The 22,226-nt window shown below is 43.5% G+C and overlaps 1 protein-coding gene across 1 annotated transcript in view; it reads left to right on the top strand.

Annotated features, from left to right (window-relative positions):
• FREM1 (FRAS1 related extracellular matrix 1) overlaps positions 1-22,226 on the top strand; it is a 77,677-nt gene that overhangs the window by 40,638 nt on the left and 14,813 nt on the right. Inside the window, exons 21-30 of the mRNA XM_068422710.1 lie at positions 1,578-1,722; positions 5,030-5,171; positions 6,550-6,745; positions 7,494-7,758; positions 15,138-15,552; positions 16,853-17,054; positions 17,530-17,674; positions 19,183-19,312; positions 20,690-20,762; positions 21,477-21,626. Of these exons, the coding sequence (XP_068278811.1) occupies positions 1,578-1,722; positions 5,030-5,171; positions 6,550-6,745; positions 7,494-7,758; positions 15,138-15,552; positions 16,853-17,054; positions 17,530-17,674; positions 19,183-19,312; positions 20,690-20,762; positions 21,477-21,626 (1,863 nt within the window). The remainder of the gene's footprint in view (positions 1-1,577; positions 1,723-5,029; positions 5,172-6,549; positions 6,746-7,493; positions 7,759-15,137; positions 15,553-16,852; positions 17,055-17,529; positions 17,675-19,182; positions 19,313-20,689; positions 20,763-21,476; positions 21,627-22,226) is intronic.

The raw sequence follows: 22,226 nt of genomic DNA, 5'->3' as shown, positions 1-22,226 counted from the left end.
AGAGAGCGGCCAGGCGGAAAGAGACTTGGGGGTGCTGATCGACAGCCAGCAGTGTGCCCAGGTGGCCAAGAAGGCCAATAGCATCCTGGCCTCTATTAGGCATAGTGTAGCCAGCCAGTCTAGGGAAGTGATCATCCCTCTGTACTCAGCACTGGTGAGGCCGCACCTTGAATACTGTGTCCAGTTCTGGGTCCCGCACTTCAAGAAAGATGTTGAGGTGTTGGAGCGAGTCCAGAGGAGGGCGACCAAGCTGGTGAAGGGTCTGGAGGGTCTGTCCTACGAGGAATGGCTGAGGGAGCTGGGGTTGTTTAGCCTGGAGAAGAGGAGGCTCAGAGGTGACCTTATTGCAGTCTACAACTACCTGAGGGAAGGTTGTAGCGGAGTGGGAGTCGGCCTCTTGTCCCAGGGAACTAGCAATAGGACAAGAGGACATAGCCTCAAGCTTCGCCAGGGGAGGTTCAGGTTGGACATTAGGAAGCATTTCTTCTCAGAAAGGGTCATTAGACATTGGAACAGGCTGCCCAGGGAGGTGGTGGAGTCACCATCTCTGGATGTGTTTAAAAAAAGACTGGACATGGCACTTAGTGCCATGGTGTAGTTGACATGGTGGTGTCAGGGCAATGGTTGGACTCAGTGATCCCAGAGGTCTCTTCCACCCTGATTGATTCTGTGATTCTGTGATTCTGTGATCATACCTTCATATACCTGATGATAAAGGTATGAACTGGGGCTCTATAGCTTAGCATGATCAGTTAACCTGCTTTGAAGCAGCAAAGCTCTTTCAAGTACATGTAATCAAAAAGTGTATTTAACACTGCCAAGAATATGAGGGATTCTTCCAGACTGTGGCCATTTAGTGAAATATGGGATCTATCAATATAAAAAGGGACATTAATTCAGTCCTGCCACTCAGGTTGCAGTTCAAACTCAAAACCCGAGGAAAGATTTTTCTCCTCTCTGCCTGTCTAACATGAACCTTCAGAAATACCATGTCCCCACCCCAAATTCCTCAGCCTTCCCAAGTCCTGTTTTTGACTCTCTTCCAATTGCTTTGCTTTGCTCTTTTCCTGTCCACAGTGGTGACTGAGCCACCTCCAGCCCAGATCTTCTGATTGTCCATGGTCATAGCCACAAGGCCAGCAGTCCTTCCCAATGCTTGTTTAAAGCTCCCTGAGGATAATTTAAGGCACAGAAACATGTTGCCTAGTAGTCTCACCCTTTCTATGGTCCCTGTTAAAATGAATTGGAATGAGAGAAGAAATGTGCCTTTTTTCAGACTGACAGAGACCCTTTTGTGAAGAGAGTCACTCCTTACTTAGGTCAGGCTGGTGTCTTTGAGTCCGTAGTATGTTGTTAAATTAATGAAGAGTACTGGCTCGCCAAGCTCATCTTCTGGTAGCTGAAAAAAGCTTGTCATGACCAGGTTATATGGGGAGGGGAGATGGCAGAAGGGTGATGGAAGCAGAGTGAAATGATGTGAGAGATTTTGCAGGAGTCAGACTTATTTGTTCTTTTAATTTATCTCTCACTCCCTCTCTCTCTCTCTCTTATTTTTCTTCCCCTTGTCCCCTGCACAGGAATGAAGCTGATGTACATGCATGACAATTCGGAAAACCTCACGGACAGCTTTAAAATCCAGCTATCAGATGGGAAACATAAAGTCCTCAGAACCATTTCAGTAAAGGTCATTCCAGTTAATGATGAGAAACCAGTGCTGAGCAAGTAAGCCACATGTTCCTGTCTCTGACAGAGGGATGAGTTCAGACAAAATGATCAAAAGTGATCAAAACAGCAAATCGGTGACTGATGGGGAGAGGACACCATAACTAGTCACAGAGTAATGTCAATGCAGATGTTTCCATGTGGGTCTCTGTAAGCCTGTTTAACAAAAACATTTTTAGTGAAAGAAGGGCATGCTTTAATGTCACTCAGTATTAAAAGAAGAGAGAAAAAGAAAGGGGGGAAACATACTTGTTTTGTCTTCCATGACTTACTTCAAGATGTTTGCCGAAGAGCCCTGATCTTTGCACACATCTGCTGGCCACTGTCCACCATGGTATTGACCACAGTTACTTTGCTTTCCCCTTCCCTGGGGCAACTGCCTGTCTAAAACACCTCTCTGAAAGCAGATCTGAATTTTGGCATGAGAGAATCCATAAGGTTGATGCCTCCTTGCCTCACAGGGGAAAGCCTTTCAGCTTAACGTTTCTCTTCTTTTCTATTAAAAAACTCTATTGATCAGCCATAATTCAACTTCTGAAAAGGTACATGCTAACTTCCCTTACAGTCCAAAACTAGGAGTCATAAATTAATTAGAGGTGGTCAGAAATTGCCTGGCAGACTATTGGCAGACAGGCAGCTGGCTGCAAGAGAGCCAAACCTTCTGGACAGTTTAACAAGGAGCTCATCCCCTGGGATTCCCATTTTTTAGCTGATGACCTGCCACAGAGCATCAGGGCCTCTGTCGTTATGGCTGCTTTCCAGCCCAAGGCAGGCAGATGGGGAGCTGCGGGCCTGAAGGCTTTGGGGATACAACTCTGAACTTATAAAGTGTGCATTTTTGGAAATGACTCACAGCCTATTAAGCAGGCTGCCACTGAATTGGGAATTTCTAATCCCTCAGGATATTTGGCCTACCTTCAGACCAGACCTACATTTCCCATTGCAGGGAATTTTGAATGTTTTGTTTACCATGTAGAGCTTCCTGCATTAACAAATGTTAGTTTTATAGTTGAAATATTATCAAGAACCACATAATGCTAACAAAAGAAAAAGTCCATTTCTAGTTAGAATAAAGGGTATGGTTTATGTATTTATACCATGTACCGATAATTACTCATAATTGCCTATTTGTTCCCCACATGGTAAAGATTGCCATGTCATTTTCCACCCTTTCTCTCTGAAGGAAGGTGATGGAGTGCAAGAAGTCAAGTGTTTTTAGCTTTGCCCAGCTGGATCCAGAAGCTGTTGCTGCCTTGCCTGGTGGTTAGATGTCTCCATTTGCCATTCCTGTGGTGAACAGTAGCATATAGTGAGTCATGTACTTGTAAAATAGCTATTTCATTATAAGAAGTTACTGCTTCTTGCCTGTTACTCTTCCACTGAGATGCAGTATGCTGCCTGCAGTTAAGCGGTAGTTCTTTAAGGAAACATGTTGAGTTTGGCATTGAAGTGGTTTAGCTGCCACATTCAGTCACCACATCTTTGCTGTGGGGTAGGACCTCCTTTATGCCACTCCAGTGTTTTACAGGTGAACATCTGACAATACCTGTAAGCTTTTCCTCACTTTTTGATCTGGGGGTATCTTTCCACTCCAGGGAGTTTCAGTTCTCACCTCCATTAGCTATGGTCAACAGACTGAAGAATCTGGGATGGGATGTTTTGGCTGGCAAACAGTGGCTCTTATTCACAGTGATTGCCAAAAACTCAATCTGTCACCTCTTGGATTGTGTCATGTAGCAAGGAGTGCCCTTGGGGAACATACGGCCCTCACACATTCCCCTTGAAATCTTCTTCTCAAGATGAGATATGTGGGTGCTAGAAGGACTTAACCAACTAGCTGCTACACAGAAAAATTAGTTTGGATTAGACAGCATTCAGGGTTTAGCTAAAAGTGTTTATCTTTATTTTTTTGTTTGAATCTTCTCTTCCTAGCTCACACAGTCTTTGGGACAGATATCTGATGTTCCTGTTTGCATAGTGCCAGCATGATTATTGCTGGTATGAGCAAATCATTAAGGCTGCTTGATCTGTCATTAATATGACTTGATTTACTTTGTCATATGACTCCATTTTCTTTGCTTCTCATTTTGCCAAACATGAAATATCTACCCTTATATCCACATCAGTTTGCCTATGAAACTTCAGGAAAAAAATCTTCACTCTTTCTTAGAATAATAAATGTATTTTCCAAAATCACTGAGTAATTGTGACAACTACTTCTTTGGAAATGACAGTTGTCACTCTGCTTTGGAGCAGGCACCTCCAGCTTGGCAAAGGAAGGGACTGTTATATGAAGAATGTGTCTTTAGCAGTTCTTGTAAAAATCTATATGTATTTGGCCTTTGAAATAGCATGGCTTGCACATGCTTAGTTGCATCTGGCCAGAGCTTAGCTGTCCAAATGCCCAAGGAGTCTGTCCTTTCCCAACATGCTCCATGGTCCCTGGGCAGATTAGCTTAAGCAGGTCCCATACCTGGGCTGACTGAATATGCTGAATCCCCTCCAACCTGCTTGAAACTTTTGTATAGTCTAATAACACTGTTTGGGTACTACATTGCAAAAACATAAGACAGCTAACAGCAAAATGATAAAGCAGGGTGTGCAGAGGCAAACTGGAGGCTGGTTACTACCTGAGAATGGAAACAGAGGAAACACGATCCGAGAATCATCCCGGAGCAAGACTCTGCATGAATTTCAAACTGTGTGGGATTTTTTTCCTCTAAGCTGCCTCAGATTTTATTTGTGGCTAGTGATGGCCATTTCTGCCAAGGAACAGGTGGCCTTAACCTACTCTTGTGAACCAAGAACCCAGGAATATTCTGCAATGGGGAGAATAGAGAAAAAGCCAGTTAGGTCTTTGTAGTGTCTTTTAAAGATTAAGGTGAGCAGTGGCAGACTAGTCATTTGAAAGACAGTCTCTTCTCTAACGAATAATCAGTTCCTTAGAGCCAGTATTGCTATGGACTATAGTAGCAGTAACATATAATACAGCCTATTTATTTACATTGTCCTCTTATAAATTGTAGGAAGGTAAGCGGAATAGGGCCCAGGGGAAGAAGACAGACGTGGTAAATGCCAGGTTGTTGTAGGTATCTGCTTTGCTGTTTTTCACCACTTTAAGGAGAAACTGGTCTACCCTGTTTGCTTTTTTCCTGTTTTGAACTGAAATAGGCACCCTCCTTCCATTCCTTCTGCAGCTGTCATTTCTGTCAGCATCTGGGTAATCCATATTCCTGGCAGAGCAATTACATGTTGGAAAGGTTACTTTTCTTTCATTGCATCAATACGTGACTTTTAATTTTTGCAGGAAGGATGATATAGAGGTGAACATGGGTGAAACTCGAATCATTTCTAGTGCTGTTCTGTCAGCGGAAGATAAAGATACCCCCAGGGAGAGAATTTACTACTTATTTGAAAGACTTCCAGAAAATGGTCAGCTTCAGCTCAAGGTTAGTCTTTGTACTTCAACAAAAACAGGCATGCAAAGAACTCTCTCTTTTTAGGTTAGAATGAAGTTTATCTTCCTTTTCTCCCAAATGTCTGTCATGTTTTGAAGTAGATGGCTGTGGCCAGTTTAATTGTGGAAAGAGTGTTTGAACCAAACAGTGATGCTGTCCCAGAGGCTTTGACACTAAAGTCCAGATCCTCAACAGGAGCAGAGGGAGAGTGAAAAGCATGGCAGATCATCTGAGGTGATAATGGAGAAAGATACTGGGAAAAGCGCCCACGGAGGTGGAAAAACAAGCATCAAAGCTGAGAGGGGGTGGTGGGGAAGTCCTTGATCAGACAGAAGCGACAAGTAAGCCATTACTTGAGTTACTTCAGGGTTCAGAAAGAATGGAGGGAGATGTGTGTGAAAAAGTGAGTAATAAATCATGAGTTAGTGAAAAAGTATGAGGGGAAGGAAGGGAAAAAAGGAAGAAGATCAAAAAGGATATAGCAAGAGGAAAGGCAGAAAATAAGATTAGAAATGGAAGGAAAGATGACTACCTATTGAACAAAGATAAGCTACAGGAACAAAGAGAGAAAAAATGCATCTTTTTAATTGCATGCATATATAATAGAAAAAAATCCGTTTCTAAGACCTGTGAGCCTGGAAAGTATTTTAATGCTGCATCCCTGGAAGAATCTGTGGATCACATGAGACTTGTGAATTAAAGGGGTCCCACACACTGGGGTGAGAGACAGCTACTGGCTGGAGTCTGACAGTTTGAACATATAGGGAAACCACAAGTATTTGAGCTCTCTATGCTTGATAACCTGTGCTCCAAAGCAGGCTAAATGTCAAATACACAGATCAGTCCAATATAGCGTACTATGCTGTCTTCTGGAAAGCAGGAAATTTTGTTGGGCAATTCACATTTTTCCGTTAGAGGACCTCTGGGACTCTAAATTTCTGTGCTTCCCTGAACTTCCCTATAGGTTCATTTCTGGTATCTCTTTAGGTATGGTTTCAGATAGACCAAGAGCAACTTTGTGAAATTAAGAAATGGAAAACATAAGTTTGGTCAGGAACCATTTAATTTTCACCCTGCTGGTGTCTCATTCAGAAGTGTGCAGAAATGTAATTCCTGAAGTAAAAGTGGCTAAACTCCATTTACTCTGTTTTATTCATGATCACTATATTTTCTCCAGCTTTATAGCTGCTTGGGAGCAACTCCAGCTATTTACTGCCCTTCAAAACATGCTATAAGGGAAGAGTCTATAGCTTAGAAGGGAAGCCAGGTAGCTGTCACTAATAGTCTGCATAACTGCAAACAAACACAACTAACTGGGGAGGATACATGGGAGACTATCTGTTTAATGAAGGACATTTATTCTTTCTAGGTAGGCCAAGGCTGGATGACTCTCCAAACTGGAATGAAGTGCAGTCAGGAAGAACTGGATATGAACCTTGTGAGATATGCCCATACAGGAGCTATAGGGTCCAAGAACAAAGACAGCTTCACATTTTATCTTTGGGATGGGTACAACAGGTCCCCAGCTGTGGACTTCTACATAAATATCAAGGACATGGAAAAGGGTAAAGATTCGGCAGAGCTGACATTTGACAGTGCCTGTTTCTGAAACAAAGATGATCTGAGTACATGTCCTGATCTGTCCCTGAGGACTATGTAGGTCCTTGGCAAGTCTCCCTGCAGACCCAGAAAGTCTGTCTGCTTGTATTTCACTGCTGGCCAGAGCCCTGATGTTTCTGCTGGTGAAGTGGTCCTGGGATTTGAAAAGGCTCTGCCTAAGGCAATGTGTTGCACGTTGCCTCCCAGGACTCCCAGCTACTTTTCAAATAGAGTTGAAAATATTGTTCTAAAACTAGCTTTACTTCTGAATAAATCAAAGCACACAAAAATGGCAAGAATGTAATAAGGTAGGCAAAACACTGTTCAACAACAGCTCTGTCTTCCAGGTTTCTGCTCAACTCTTATGGTCTCTCTTCATTTATTGCATCCCTATTAGAAACCTAAATTGGACCAAGTTAAGCTGACATTGCTAAGATTGGAACAAGGGTCCTGAGAGGTTGTGCTGGCAGTTTTCAAGTCCCGATGGGACAAAGTCCTGAGCAACCTGGTTATGGCTGATCTCATGCCTGACACTGCTTTGAGCAGAAGGTTGGACTAGAGATATCTTGAAGTCCCTTCCAGCCTGAATTTCCCTATAATCATACAGTCCTATGATTTTTCTACTGGTGATGGCTTGCATGTGCTAAATAATGCATGAGAGATCAACTTACAATTCAATATGACTATTTCAGTGTTGTTTTGTCTATCCTGCAGGAAACATTGCTGTTTTCATAAAACCTCTTAGAGTGCCAAAAGGGGATCGGGGCTACATTACAACCGATGTCCTCCTTGCACTGGATGGTACTGACAAGCCAGAGGAGCTCCTCTATGTGATAACCTCCCCACCTCAGTATGGACAAATAGAGTATGCCAGCTATCCTGGCATCCCCATTACAAGCTTCAGTCAAATGGATGTAGCAAGACAGATAGTCTGCTATGTTTACAACATGAAGGCAGCTGTTCCTGAAGATACATTCAGGTAAGGCATAACACTGATGCTGCATGAATGCTTGAATACTGTGTTCAGTTTTGGGTGCCTCACTACAGGAAAGATGTTGAGGTGCTGCAGCAAGTCCAAAGAAGGGCAACAAAGCTGGTGAAGGGTCTAGAGCATAAGTCTTATGAGGAGCAGGTGAGGGAACTGGGGTTGTTTAGTCTGGACAAAAGGAGGTTCAGGGGAGACCTTATCACTCTCTACAACTACCTGAAATGAGGTTGTAGTGAGGCGGGTGTTAGCCTCTTCTCCCAAGTAACAAATGATAGGACAAGAGGAAACAGCCTCAGGTTGTACCAGGGGAGGCTTAGATTGGGTATCAGGAAAAATTTCTTTACCGGAAGGGTTATAAGGCATTGGAACAGGCTGCCCAGGGAAGTGGTGGAGTCACCATCCCTGGAAGTATTTAAAAGCCCTGTAGATGTGGTGCTTAGGGACATGGTTTAGTGGTTGACTTGGCAGTGCTAGATTAATGGTTGGACTTGATGATCTTAAAGGTCCTTTCCAACCAAAATGATTCTATGATTCTATGATTCTAATTTTGCACTTTCCTCAGTTGAAACATTTTAAACTATGCCTTCCACTAAATTCAATATGGTGGAAATTCTAGTTAGGGGATTTGTCTGACCCATTTGTAGTCATAACAGGAAAAGTGAACAAATGTTCTCTGTCTTGATGTTTCTGATTGTGAAACACTATGACCAAAACTGGAATTAGACAAGTAAGGCTGCAGTCATGCCAACCCTAAGTTGGGCAGAGTAGGAGCGGTTTGCATCAGTGTGACTTCTATACCACACTAATGAAAGCAGACCAAACAATTCTAGGGAAACTGTGCATGTAGGTAAACCCAATGGCTTCTGTTTAGGTCAATGGCTTAGAACCAAACTAGAAAGTCAGCCTTATAAAAGTAAGGTTATGATGCTTTAATAAATATTGATATTCAATAACTATTTTAATCACAATAATTGATGATCTTTGATATTATCATTTGGAACAGAATCTGATTTTGTGTAGACCTAAATATTGTGGCAGAATATTATTATTATTTAAACAAGGAATGGTTACATTAATTATATGGGTAATTACAGGAGGGGGGGATTAACTGATCAGATTTTTACTTTCCACTGAAGTACTTCCTTCAGACATAAATTTGCCTGTATTGTTTGGTGCTGCTGGCCTGGAAGAAAGATTTGGCAGTGCTTGTTTGGACAGATGACTTCAAGTGATTAGCAACCTGACATCAGATGCTGGCAGCAGGATACTAAAAGAACATGCTAATGTCCTCCATTTTGACATGCTGGCTCGATTTTGTAATGAGCTGGCACTATTTATGATTCCATTTTTATCTTTTAAATGCCATGACAGATGGTAGGTCCTACAGCCAACTCTGTTGCCATCAAACTGCAGAAAGCATGAAATGTTGGTAATGGTGAAATCAAACCATGCAACACGTCCTCCTAACTGTGCCTGGGAGTTGTCCCCTAAATTTCATCAGAGTGAGGAGAATATTGTCTGCTCTCCATTCCTAAGGGAAAGATGAAGCAGCCATAAACCAGAAATAAACAACCAAAATCTCCCAAAGTGCAGGAAAAAAAGGATGTCTTGGACACAGGCAGCTTCATCACCTGTGAAATCAAGTGGCGTATGACATTTGCATCGCAAATTTCAGTCTGATGTGTATAACCAGGAGGTTTGCTCGTATCTGGTATTCTGTAGAAGACTGGACGAGTCTTCAGTTTCATGAACTGAGCTATCTTAGTCTTTCACTTAAATATTGTTTGAGACATCATCCAAATGATTTTACAGCCATCAAAAGAACCAGAGGAAACTCACTTCCACTGCAATCTTCCAGACTTTTTGAGAGATGGATAAGGTCTTGACTGAACACATTTTGTTTTTTTCTTCCCTTAGCATAGTATTTATCATCATTATTCTAGTTCTGTATTTGATTTCAGCTAGATTACTAATAGCACAACCCTTCTACCATTGTCACAATAGCATTAGTCAGTGCAGACAGATGTCTCTAGGTTCCCAGCTGGGAATACCATCCTCAGTAAACTTATTTCTAACTGCTATATTGTCCCTGGTCTGCCTATGCTCACTCCCATCTGTTTCATCACATACTGCCAGCTTACAAGTTCATCAAGCCCTAATAATCCAGCACTGGTGAAGGCAGTGAGGAGTTTTAGATGGACAGTCTGTGTGACACGGTAAGCTAGCCCATGACCTACTGAAGGTCACTTACATTCAAGACACGCAACAATAGGACAGGTTCTGACCCTGAAATTATTTAAATACTTCTCTGAGGTCTGCAGTCAAGAGAGTAAGAGGAGACAGATAACCTAAATGTCAACCAGTCCCTATTTCACTTATCGTAGAAGCACGCTAGGTGAAAAGCAGCCCGCTAGGCTGGCCCTCATATTTTCTGAAACAACCATCTCATGATACTGTCCCATACAAGATCAACTGCATAAGCTGATCCCCATCACAGGGAGGTCTGCAGTCTGCCTGGAGCCCGAATCAGGGATATCACCAGGAAACTCCCCAACCTGGTGAAGGCCACAGACTACTACCCGCTGCTGATCTTCCAGACAGGTGGGGAAGAAGCTGCATCCCGTAGTCTGAGGGGGATGAAGAAAGACTACAAGGCCCTAGGACGGTTGGTGAAAGAGTCTGGGGCACAAGTTGTTTTCTCCTCCCTCCTTCCATTTTCAGGTGATGACGTGGGATGGAATAGTAGGATTCTCTCTATAAATGCCTGGCTATGAGACTGGTGCTACAGGCAGGGCTTTGGCTTCTTTGATAACGGCTGGTTTTATAAGACACCAGACCTGTCAGTAATACATGGGAAAGGTTTATGTCGTAGGGGTAAAAGGGTTCTGGGACAGGAATTAGCAGGGCTCATTCGGAGAGCTTTAAACTAGATTCGAAGGGGGATGGGGTAGTAGCTGGGCTTGCACCACTGGGGCAACGCTCTAGTGTTGAGGTAGACCAGGAGGTCTCCCATCCCGTTAGGGTGAAATCGGTGTGCTCAGCTCGCTCCCTGAAATGCCTGTACACCAATGCATGCAGCATGGGGAATAAACAGGAGGAGTTGGAAATCCGTGTTCGGTCGGGGGGCTATGATCTAGTGGCAATTACAGAGACTTGGTGGGACGCCTCGCATGACTGGAATGTGGTCATGGATGGCTATGTCTTGTTCAGGAAAGACAGGCCACTAAGGAAAGGGGGTGGAGTTGCTCTTTATGTGAGTGAGCAGCTAGAATGTATTGAGTTCTGTCCAGGGGCAGATCAGGAGCGAGTTGAGAGTTTGTGGATACGAATTAAGGGGCAGGCTGGCAGGGGTGATACTGTTGTGGGTGTCTATTACAGGCGACCAGATCAGGATGAGGAGGGTGATGAGGCCTTCTACAGGCAGCTGAGAGCAGTCTCTCAATTACAGGGCCTGGTTGTCATGGGGGATTTCAACTACCATGATATTTGCTGGGAGGCCTACTCAGCCAGCCATCCTCAGTCCAGGAGGTTGATGATAACTTTCTGATGCAAATGGTGGATGAGCCAACTAGGAGAGGAGCGCTGGTGGATCTTATTCTCACTAACAAGGAGGGTCTGGTTGAAGCAGTAAAGGTTGAGGGCAGCCTTGGTTGTAGTGACCGTGAGATGGTAGAGTTCAGGATCTCATGTGGCAGGAACAGAATAGCTAGCAGAATCACAACCCTGGACTTCAGGAGGGCCAACTTTGGCCTTTTCAAGCAATTGCTAGGGGAAATCCCATGGGACAGGGTACTAGAAGGTAAGGGGGCTCAAGATAGTTGGTTAGCATTCAAGGACTGCTTCTTCTGAGCTCAAGATCAGAGCATCCCAGCAGGTAGGAAGTCAAGGAAGGGTACCAGGAGACCTGCATGGTTAAACAGGGAACTGCTGGGCAAACTCAAGTGGAAGAAGAGTGTGTACAGATCATGGAAGGAGGGGCTGGTCACTTGGGAGGAATATAAGTCTGTTGTCAGAGGATGTAGGGAGGCAATTAGGAAAGCTAAGGCCTCCTTGGAATTAAACCTTGCAAGAGAGGTCAAGGACAACAGAAAGGGTTTCTTCAAATACATTGCAGGTAAAACCAACACTATAGGCAATGTAGGCCCACTGATGAATGAGGTGGGTGCCGTGGAGACAGAGGATAAAAAGAAGGCAGAGTTACTGAATGCCTTCTTTGCCCCTGTCTATACTGCTGGAGGCTGTCCTGAGGAGCCCCGGACCCCTGCGGCCCCAGAAGAAGTCAGGATAGAGGAGGAATCTGTCTTGGTTGATGAGGGCTGGGTCAGGGACCAATTAAGCAACCTGGACATCCATAAATCCATGGGCCCTGATGGGATGCACTCGTGGGTGCTGAGGGAGCTGGCAGAAGTCATTGCTAGGCCACTCTCCATCATCTTTGCTAAGTCGTGGGGAACAGGAGAGGTGCCTGAGGACTGGAGGAAAGCAAATGTCACTCCAGTCTTCAAAAAGGGCAAGAAGGAGGACCCGGGTAACTATAGACCGGTCAGCCTCACCTCCATCCCCGGAAAGGTGATGGAACAACTTGTCCTTGGTGCTGTCTCTAGGCACATCAAGGATAGGGGTATCATTAGGGGCAGTCACCGTGGCTTCACCAAGGGGAAGTCATGCTTAACCAACTTGATAGCCTTTTATGAGGACATAACCCGGTGGATAGATGATGGTAAAGCAGTGGATGTGGTCTATCTTGATTTCAGTAATGCGTTTGACACGGTCTCCCACAGCATCCTCGCAGCTAAACTGGGGAAGTGTGGTCTGGATGATTGGGTAGTGAGGTGGATTGTGAACTGGCTGAAGGAAAGAAGCCAGAGAGTGGTGGTCAATGGGACAGAGTCCAGTTGGAGGCCTGTATCTAGCGGAGTCCCTCAAGGGTCGATACTGGGACCAGTTCTATTCAATATATTCATTAATGACTTGGATGAGGGAATAGAGTGCACTGTCAGCAAGTTCGCTGATGACACAAAACTGGGAGGAGTGGCTGACACAACGGAAGGCTGCGCAGCCATTCAGAGGGACCTAGACAGGCTGGAGAGTTGGGCGGGGGGAAATTTAATGAAATATAACAAGGGCAAGAGTAGAGTCCTGCATCTGGGCAAGAACAACCCCATGTATGAGTACAAGTTGGGGACAGACCTGTTGGAGAGCAGCGTAGGGGAAAGGGACCTGGGGGTCCTTGTGGACACCAGGATGACCATGAGCCAGCAGTGTGCCCTTGTGGCCAAGAAGGCCGATGGCATCCTGGGGTGTATTAGAAGGGGTGTGGTTAGCAGGTCAAGAGAGGTTCTCCTCCCCCTCTACTCTGCCCTGGTGAGGCCGCATCTGGAATATTGTGTCCAGTTCTGGGCCCCTCAGTTCAAGAAGGACAGGGAACTGCTAGAGAGAGTCCATCGCAGAGCCATGAAGTTGATTAAGGGGGTGGAACATCTCCCTTATGAGGAGAGGCTGAGGGAGCTGGGTCTCTTTAGCTTAGAGAAGAGGAGACTGAGGGGTGACCTCATTAATGTTTACAAATATGGAAAGGGCAAGTGTCATGAGGATGGAGCCAGGCTCTTCTCAGTGACATCCCTTGACAGGACAAGGGGCAATGGGTGCAAGCTGGAGCACAGGAGGTTCCTCATAAATATGAGGAAAAACTTCTTTACGGTGAGGGTGACCGAACACTGGAACAGGCTGCCCAGAGAGGTTGTGGAGTCTCCTTCTCTGGAGACATTCAAAACCCGCCTGGACGCGTTCCTGTGTGATATGGTCTAGGCAATCCTGCTCTGGCAGGGGGATTGGACTAGATGATCTTTCGAGGTCCCTTCCAATCCCTAACATTCTGTGATAAGTGTAGCTGTACGTGCATTCAAAGCGCTGGGCATTGGAGGGTGGGAGAAAAAGAAAGGTCAGGGAATGTGAATGGTCTACTACAAGAAAATTTCTTTGCAAAGCAGACCCTGTTCTGGCTCAGGCAGAACTAACCTGGGTGAAAACCACTCTCCAAGATGCTTTTGCAAGGATTATGCAGCTTAACCACAGAAATGTCTGTAGAAACAACAGTAAGTCTTATGTACTATATGATGATAGGACACAAAGGATCGTGACACATTTTCAAAGCAATTTTTAGTTTCATATAACCTCCAAAGGTTTTGTTGCAAGCATGACAATGTGCAACGTAATAGCTTTCAGGAAAAATACTTAAGTAATAATCTTGGCAATGAAAGCTAGGATGAATGTTGAAGGCTAAAAGATTGGTTTCTCTTTATTTTTATCCACAACTAAAATTGATAATAAATCTCTGCAGAACGTGAGGTCACTTTTGTGGCAATAGCCCATACCCAGATGATAGGTTTCCAATAGATTTTCTCTCCAGCTGTGGGCACCTTTATCTTTCTTTTGTTAAGGAAAGGAAAATTAACTGCAGAGCATAACCAAATCTTTAGTCTGTCTAAAGAAATATTACTGCTTGGCAGAGAACTATAAGAAACTATGCTGCTATTAATAGAAATTCCCAGCATGGATCTTATTCTTTGCAGATCTGACCCTTTGATAAATACATGGTATGGATATTTACATTTTTAAAAATTAGCCTAGCAACTTGTACAGTTCTGTTCAATATCTCCCACAGAATCGTAGTATTTCAGTGAAATCTTACTTGAGCTTTGTAAAGAAACATAAATCAGTTCCTTTGAATGTGCAGAAATCTACAGATACAGTTAGTGCCTAAACAAACCTGTAAAGTGAGATGAGGATGGATCTTTTTCCAGCTTGCTTTTTTAGATAGTTCTGAGGCTATTGGGTACAAAAGGCTTGTAACAGTGAATAGAAAAAAATTGTCCAGGCAGATGATGCACTTTACACACCTCTTTCTGTAAGTTGCAGACAAAGCTAGCACTTTCACTGGCAGTTGCCACTGCCAGGTAGCCAAGTGAAGATATACTTAAGGATGTGTATGTATGACAGAGGGTGCAATAAGCCCCCCAGCCAGCCCATCATTTTAGATCTGCTCCATTTGTATTTGATCTAGAAGATTAGATCAGCTCTGTTATGACTGCTGAGACTGATGGGTACATCCTCAACGCCATTCCTCTGGCATCTACTCAGATTCTTGCAGATGCGTTGTAACTCTTGCCATATATCTGGCCACCCGTTTTCATGTTTTTAGGTTGTATAACTACTCCACTCACAGTCTGGGTTTGAGTTCAAACCAGCTCTAATACTTTTGCAGTATTAACACAGGCAAGTCCTGTAGTAAAGGTGTATATTATCATTTCATTTCAGTACATGGTGAATCAAGAACACATGCTGAAGACTACCTTGCCTCTCTTTGCCAGATTCATCATCAGCAATGGACTGAGGACTAAGCATGGAACATTCATGATCTCCTTGGAGGCAGTTGACCAAGTTTTGCCCACACTATCTAGGAACACAGGGTTAAGATTAGTGGAAGGTGCTATGGCACTGCTATCTCCTGATGTCCTGCAGCTTTCAGACCCAGACACCACTAAAGAAAACCTTACCTTCCTCTTGGCTCAGCTACCCCAATACGGTCATCTCTACTATCGAGGGGCTATGCTACTGCAGTACAATTTCACCCAGCAAGATGTGGACAACAGGGATGTTGCATACAAGCACCGAGATGGGGATTCCCAGATTGACCGATTTACATTTGTTGCAACAGATAGGACTAATCAAGGCTTCATCGTGAATGGGAGGGTGCAGAGCGAGCCAGTGGCATTCACCATTCAGGCAAGTGTGACCACAGGCCTACTTAAAAGAGATATATAGCATGGTAAGGTGGAAAATGTAGCAATTTTAATGAGAACTGGTGCTTGCTGCAGTCTATGATTTAACTGAGGTATTTATCAGCTAAAATGTTTGCTTTCTGTGTTCCATGAATAATTAACCTGGAGAATTAACTCCTTGCCACAATGCATTACTCAGGCAAAGTGTTTCATAGAGTGCAGAGAGACTGCATTTAAGAGAAGAAAGGCATTCTGCTTATATAAATATAAGCAAATATGTACTTACATACTCATACTTGCTAAAATATTTTACATAGAAATCTCAACCCTAAAGTTGAGCCCAGCTATGCGGAGGGATGAACTTCCTCCTGCTCAGCTTTCCCACTTGGTACCTGACCCCCTGATTTGCATGTGAAGGATACTAGCATGACGATCTTCCTGTCACAGCAATCTTGAATTACAGCCACTTTGCTCCCACAACTGGACAGCTTGTCTTCCTTCTGGGAGTCTCTGTAAGATGCCTACTCTGATTCTTCCTTCCTTTGCTAGGAACTTTCTGTTCACTTCCCATTTCCTTCATTTTCAAGTTCTTCCCACTGTGTCATAGGCTCAGGAACCTTTGCTATGACTTCTTGTATATATCTATCATCTGACATGTTTCAGCATGCAAAGCAGGCCTGCTTGAATTGTATGTCAAAATTCTGTATGTTTCAAAACACTGATACTAATAAAGAGGCTCCTAACTTTTCCTGATGACAAAGACTGAAGTTATATGATGAGCGAGGAGTGCTATTTCAACAGAAGATGAGATACGGGAACAGCAACAACCGTTGCCGGGTGTTAGAAGATTCATCAGAAGTTGTGAAAGGTGGCACAGATTCAAGGAGACCTATTGGCCAGGTCTATGACTGTGATTATCACAATCCTTAGGTTTCCATGCTTGTTATTGTAAAATACAGGTGAGAAATCTTTGCTGGAGTTTTCATTTGCTATGAAGAAAATTACATCAAAAAGGAGAAGGACTATGAGGAGTGTGGGACATCAGGGCAGGGGTACACAGAATTTATGTTGCCCTCCACAGTGTGTGCTGTATCCTGCTGCATGCAGCGAGTGACTGGGCAATCTGGGCCTGGAAACCTCTCATGGGAAGTAGTACTTAACTGGAGACCAGACTTCTTCTGGAGCAGACTGCAAGTTGAAGTGGCTGTTGCTACCCTGAGCAGGCTACTGTACTTTTAGTAAAAGTAGACAGAGAATATCCTGATGCTGTAAAATGAACATACATTTGTCTACCTTTGATTTAGGTGGATCATTTGGACAAAACGGCACCAAAAATTATCAATCTCCGTTGCGTTTCTGATGTGGAACTGCTGAAGAATGGCAATTACGGGATCTATATTACTGCCAGGTCCCTGAAGGCATCTGACCCCAACACAGAAGATGACAAAATATTTTTTAAGATTTTACAAGGTCCTCATTATGGCTACTTGAAAAATATTACAACAGGTGCTGTCTTCTATAATCACTGTATTTTGCGACATACCAGACCAGATTCCAAAACCTATCCTGACAATGTTTGCTTGATAGAGGAAATCAAAGTTTCTTAGCAAATTTTGGGCAAGGTTTGAATGTAGTAAGAAAGGTTTTACACTAAATCCTGAGTCTCATGTTCATCATGAATCCTCAAAAAGTTTGAGATGGTTGTTAATAGCTGCCATTGAGAAACTATTTTTTGTTTGTGTCAAGGAAAAAAAAAAGGCGAATATTGAACTTGGCCATTTGAAAAACATGTCACAGGGGAAGAAACTGGCTGGGGCTTGTAACAAGCTGGGATGTTGCTGTTTAGCTATAGAACCAGTTTTCTCTAAGTTCAAATTTTCTAAATGTCCAACAAAAAGAAAAATTGAAAACAGTCTATGTGAGCTACGTGGTTCTTATTAACAGGCTTTTGATTCACCTGAATGTTTCTCCTCTTACCCAGGTGGATTTATTCAGGAAGGGTTTAGCCAAAAGGATTTAAACAGCAAAATCATACTTTATGTCATCAATCCATCGCAGGAAGTGAATTCAGACAACTTGGAGTTTCAGGTCACGGATGCCAGTGGAAACTCCGCGGTGCCCCAAAGGTAACGCCGACACTCAGTGATGTGTGCTGTAGTGCACTGTGCGCGCCAGTCACCAGGGCAAATGAACCCCTGCTGGGCTTGAAGCTGTGCAGACATGAACACAGCTATGACTCAAACTGCCATTTCTTCTGTCGAACAGTAGAGAAGGTTCCTTCCCCTCGGAGGCGAAACACAAAGGGCTGACCCAGGTCAGACTGGGTCGAAGTTCTCAAGGGCCTTTGGGGCCTCACAGAAAAACATAATGGAGTTTACTCTAAGTGGGAGTTGGGCATTTGGAGACCTGAGATGCTGGGTGCTAAGGGACAGGACCGTTGCTTCATGTACACGGTCCTGCAGCTGGAGGTCACTCTTGCTCCGTGCTGGCAGCAATGCTTTTTTCACAAGCTTCAGATCATGATGGAGGAAATGCTCTCAAGCATTAAAAGCTATGAGAGCCATACTTCTGCAAAAGAGCGCTGAAAGAAGGTGGAGGGCAAACAATTTATGACCTAATGGTCACTGGTTCAAAGTACAAGTTTGATTTGTGTGTTGATATTATTAAAATCGAATCCCAGCTTTTACATGAATGATGCTAGACTACATCTAGCACATGCATCCTCTTTAGCAAAAAGAAAGCAAATCAGCTTCTAAATGGTTTGCCCACACCATGAGTATCAGAGGATATAGGAGGACAGGAGGAAACTTCCACTGGTGTTAGAGCTAGTCAACCCTGAAAGGTCTAGAAGTTTGTTTTAGAAAAGTTCAAATTATTTTGTAAGGAGCACAGCTCATTTTCCTTCTTTTTTGCTTTCTTTCGTTCCTCTCTGACTTTCACTGATTTTTATCACAGCTTTTAAAAAAGTGAGATCTTTATTGGCTACCCTGTGCAGCCTGTGATGCTCCAAGGTTCAGTCACGTCTAATAATTTTAGAATAAACAATTCTAAAATTCAGTGTATGAGATGCCTGGACTCAGCCATGTCTACGGCTGAAAAGCGAAGTACACAGAGTACTAAAGCAGGGGGACCAGGGAGAGCACTCGCACAGAGGTGGTGAAGCTCTGGAGCATGCCCTGTAGTCTAGAGGAGGAGAGTGAGGGGATAGATGAAGGAAGGTGGGAAGAAAGGAGGATATTGCAGAGAAAATACCAGGTAGTGAGATTAAAATAAAACTACAGGGATAAAAGGAAGAAGGAAGAAACAGTGATGGCTTGTCTTGGCCTCTTTGGTGTTATGGAGAAACTCTGCTCTTCTCAAAGCTGCTGCAGAACCCCTCTGGTTCTGAAACAAGGTTCAGGCTTGGTTTGGGGTAGACCAGGGCTCGACTGGAAGACTGATTAACCACCTCTCGCTCTTTCTAATCAGCCAAATCACACAAATATGTTGATTTGGAAACAAAGACTCAGTATGTGTATTGGCTAAATCAGTAGCCAGCAGAGAAATGGCTCCTCACTGAACCTCAGAGCGGCAGGGGGTGGGGGCTGCCGGGACGTGCCTCTGCTTCACACCGGCTCTCCCTCCTTTCCCCCAGGCTGGAGCTTCGATGGTCTCGGATTGAAATGCAACAGACTGAATATGAAGTGTGTGAGAGCGTGGGAGTGGTGTCTCTGAGAATCACCAGGGGAGGACACTCAGCGGAGTCTGCCTTTATCGCAGTGCAGGTACAAGCTCCTAATTGGAAACTTAATAATCAGTAGTGGAGCCCATTAATTTCTTCCTGAGACTTAAAAGGTATTTCAGTAATCAGCAAAGAGGCCACGCAATTCAAACCAGACTTACCAAGACATTGTCCTTGCTAGTACAAATGGTTGAAAAATTTCTGACAAAATTTCCTGATTTTTAAGTAGAAACACTGATCAACCAAAACTGGTTTTGGAGCAGTATTTCAGTTTTGATGACCTTCTGTGACATAGCAGCCAGTTTCCTCTGACACTGTGCTCAGAAGCTGGGTTTCCAGGATTTGCCACTTTAAAATCCAGGCTTTGGGCAACTTCGGCCTTGAGACATTTTATTTCCCTGCTCAGGCTGGAGGAGCCCAGGAGCTACAGGAACTTCAACTCCACAGTCATGGCAGCCTCCCCCATTTCTTCCCTCACTGCCGTCAGCCTAGGAAATAGCCCAAGGAACCCCCTATATCTTCAAGTAACAGCCTCTGTCTTATGTCAGAAAAATTAGACTGAAAGCTGCAGGTTATAATTTTGTAAAACAGGTTTTATGCAACTTGCCTTCACAAATTTTATCTTCCATCATAAAATGAAATTCCAGGATTTTACCAGAAACTCTGGCTAGAAAAACACTAAAAGTTTCCCTCACAGTTTCTCAGGATTATAGCTCTAATTCTTCCACTGGAGTCAGCATGAATTTTGCTATTGGCTTCATGAGGGGCCATCCTGCCGTATTCTTTATGGACTCCAGTGACTCTACTCTGGTTGTCACTTGGCTAAAAAGACCAGTGAAATTGATCCCAGCATCAAGAACCCCTTATGGAAGCTAGTGTCCTCTTCCAGTCTCCTATGAAAATTCAGGGAGTCGCTGGAGTCCCCATACTTACGTATGTATGGGTTCATGCCCATCCCAACGTGTCTTTGGGGCTGACAGGCAGCTCTGCATGAAAACGCTTCTTCCAAGACCTCACAAAGGGCTAAATGGGCAAACACTGCCAGGCTGCTGCTGCTCTTCCAGGATGCCATAATGTGCCTGTCTGGGAGCCAGGTATGGCTGGGTCACCAGGCATGGTGAACAGCAGTGTTATCTGATGCTGTCAAGTAGCAGTTTGAGAGGGGACGAAGCAACTTTTAAGATGAGCAAATTTTTTTTGATTATGAGATTTAAACCATGAGCAAGGACAGAAAGACAGTTGCACATCACAAGGTTTATTCTTTAGGCCTTTATCTTTTTTTTTTAGCCTAAGCACATGTATGGGTTGGCATGTCTTTTTGAGACTCCATGGAGAGGCACACAGTATCTTCAGCACACAGCAGAATGCAGCGGTTTGGTGAAACGAGTCACAGCATGGAATTTACTATTTGATTTCTTAGGTCAACGAAGTATCCGCTATGCTGGGAAAGGACTTTACAGTGACTCCCTCCAAGCTTGTTCAGTTTGACCCAGGTATGAACAAGTGCACCGAATAATTTTAAAATTAATTCACTGATTTTGGAAGTGTAAACTCTCATTTTGGAGAGTGAAACTTATTACGTATCTGTAGCTAGAGGAGCTGAATAGGATTAAAGACACTTGGGCTCATTTTCTGGATGTGCAGTGGGCTTCCTTTGTGAATTAATATCCTTATTACTTAGCGTAAGATGGTGTATGGTCCCTTTACTTCAGTTAAAATATCAAAAGTGCTGAAATGTTGTCTCCGAATCACCCCACAGCTAGGCTGGAGAGGACTCACCCTGAGCTGAGCTGTGAGATGCTTTAGAGATTTAAAGACTTGACCAGGACGCTGGCCAAATTTAGACAAAACTGAGTACTTAAGTTCCATCTCTAAAATTAAGCTTTCAAGATAAAAAGCTTATGATATATTTATCTTGAAAATTGCAATGGAAGTCCTAAATCTATGTATTGTATTGTCACTTCCCACATCTACAGCAGCTTTTTGTTACAGCCTATGCGCTTGAACTGAATCATCATTGCCCAGGAACAAATTCAAACTTAATGTTATTTGGGAGAACAGCAGGAGTCCAGTCAGTTGGTAGGAACACAATAGCATACAACAGCTACTCCATTCTAGCTGCAGACTTGTTAATTAATATATTTCTTTGACACCCTGATTGATTGAAATAGCACTTAAAGAGTAATTAAAATGTTTATTTCTGTTAGGAATGTCAACCAAGGCATGGAATATAGCAATTACCTATGATGGATTAGAGGAAGATGATGAAGTCTTTGAAGTAGTTCTGAACTCCCCTGTGAATGCTGTTCTTGGCACCCGGACAAAAGCTATAGTGAAAATTTTGGACTCAAAAGGAGGTATTATCGTTTGATGTTCATCGTTAAGAAGGTGGGACAATCTTGGCTGAGTAGCTACTTATTTTCACCACAAGTTGTTCCTAACACTCACCTTCAGATCAAAATGCTTAATTTCTTTTTAGAGAAAACAGGCTTGACAGTCGCAGTCCCTTTATTCTCTCACACAATCATATCCATCCTCTTAGGAAACACAGCATAGAGAAAGCAATAAGTACAACATGAGGAGGCTGCAAGGAAAGAAACCACTTCTCATAACAACATGAGTTCAGTTCTCATTTATTAAAGTGAGAAAAAAGTGGGTTTTAGGTCCATTAGAATTTTTTTCCCAGTTATTGTATAGCAGTTGTTATACACCTCTAAAAAAGATTTATTTTCCTCTGAAAAAAGAAACTTAACAACTAAATCCAGCTCTTAGAAATATATTTTCTAATGCTTAACAAACACAGTCCACAACATGACAGCACACAGCAGTGATCACACAGAGTTTGGGCTTTTATGTCTGCATTATTATTCTGTTTTTCAGGGATCAAATGTGGTGTGCCTAAAATCACACCAAAAAAGAAGCAACTGTAGAAAAATACAAATAACTAGCAAAGCAGC

This window comes from Nyctibius grandis, chromosome Z (assembly GCF_013368605.1).
Source record: "Nyctibius grandis isolate bNycGra1 chromosome Z, bNycGra1.pri, whole genome shotgun sequence".
Classification (NCBI taxonomy): domain Eukaryota; kingdom Metazoa; phylum Chordata; class Aves; order Nyctibiiformes; family Nyctibiidae; genus Nyctibius; species Nyctibius grandis.
This window is presented reverse-complemented; position numbering and strand designations above follow the sequence as displayed.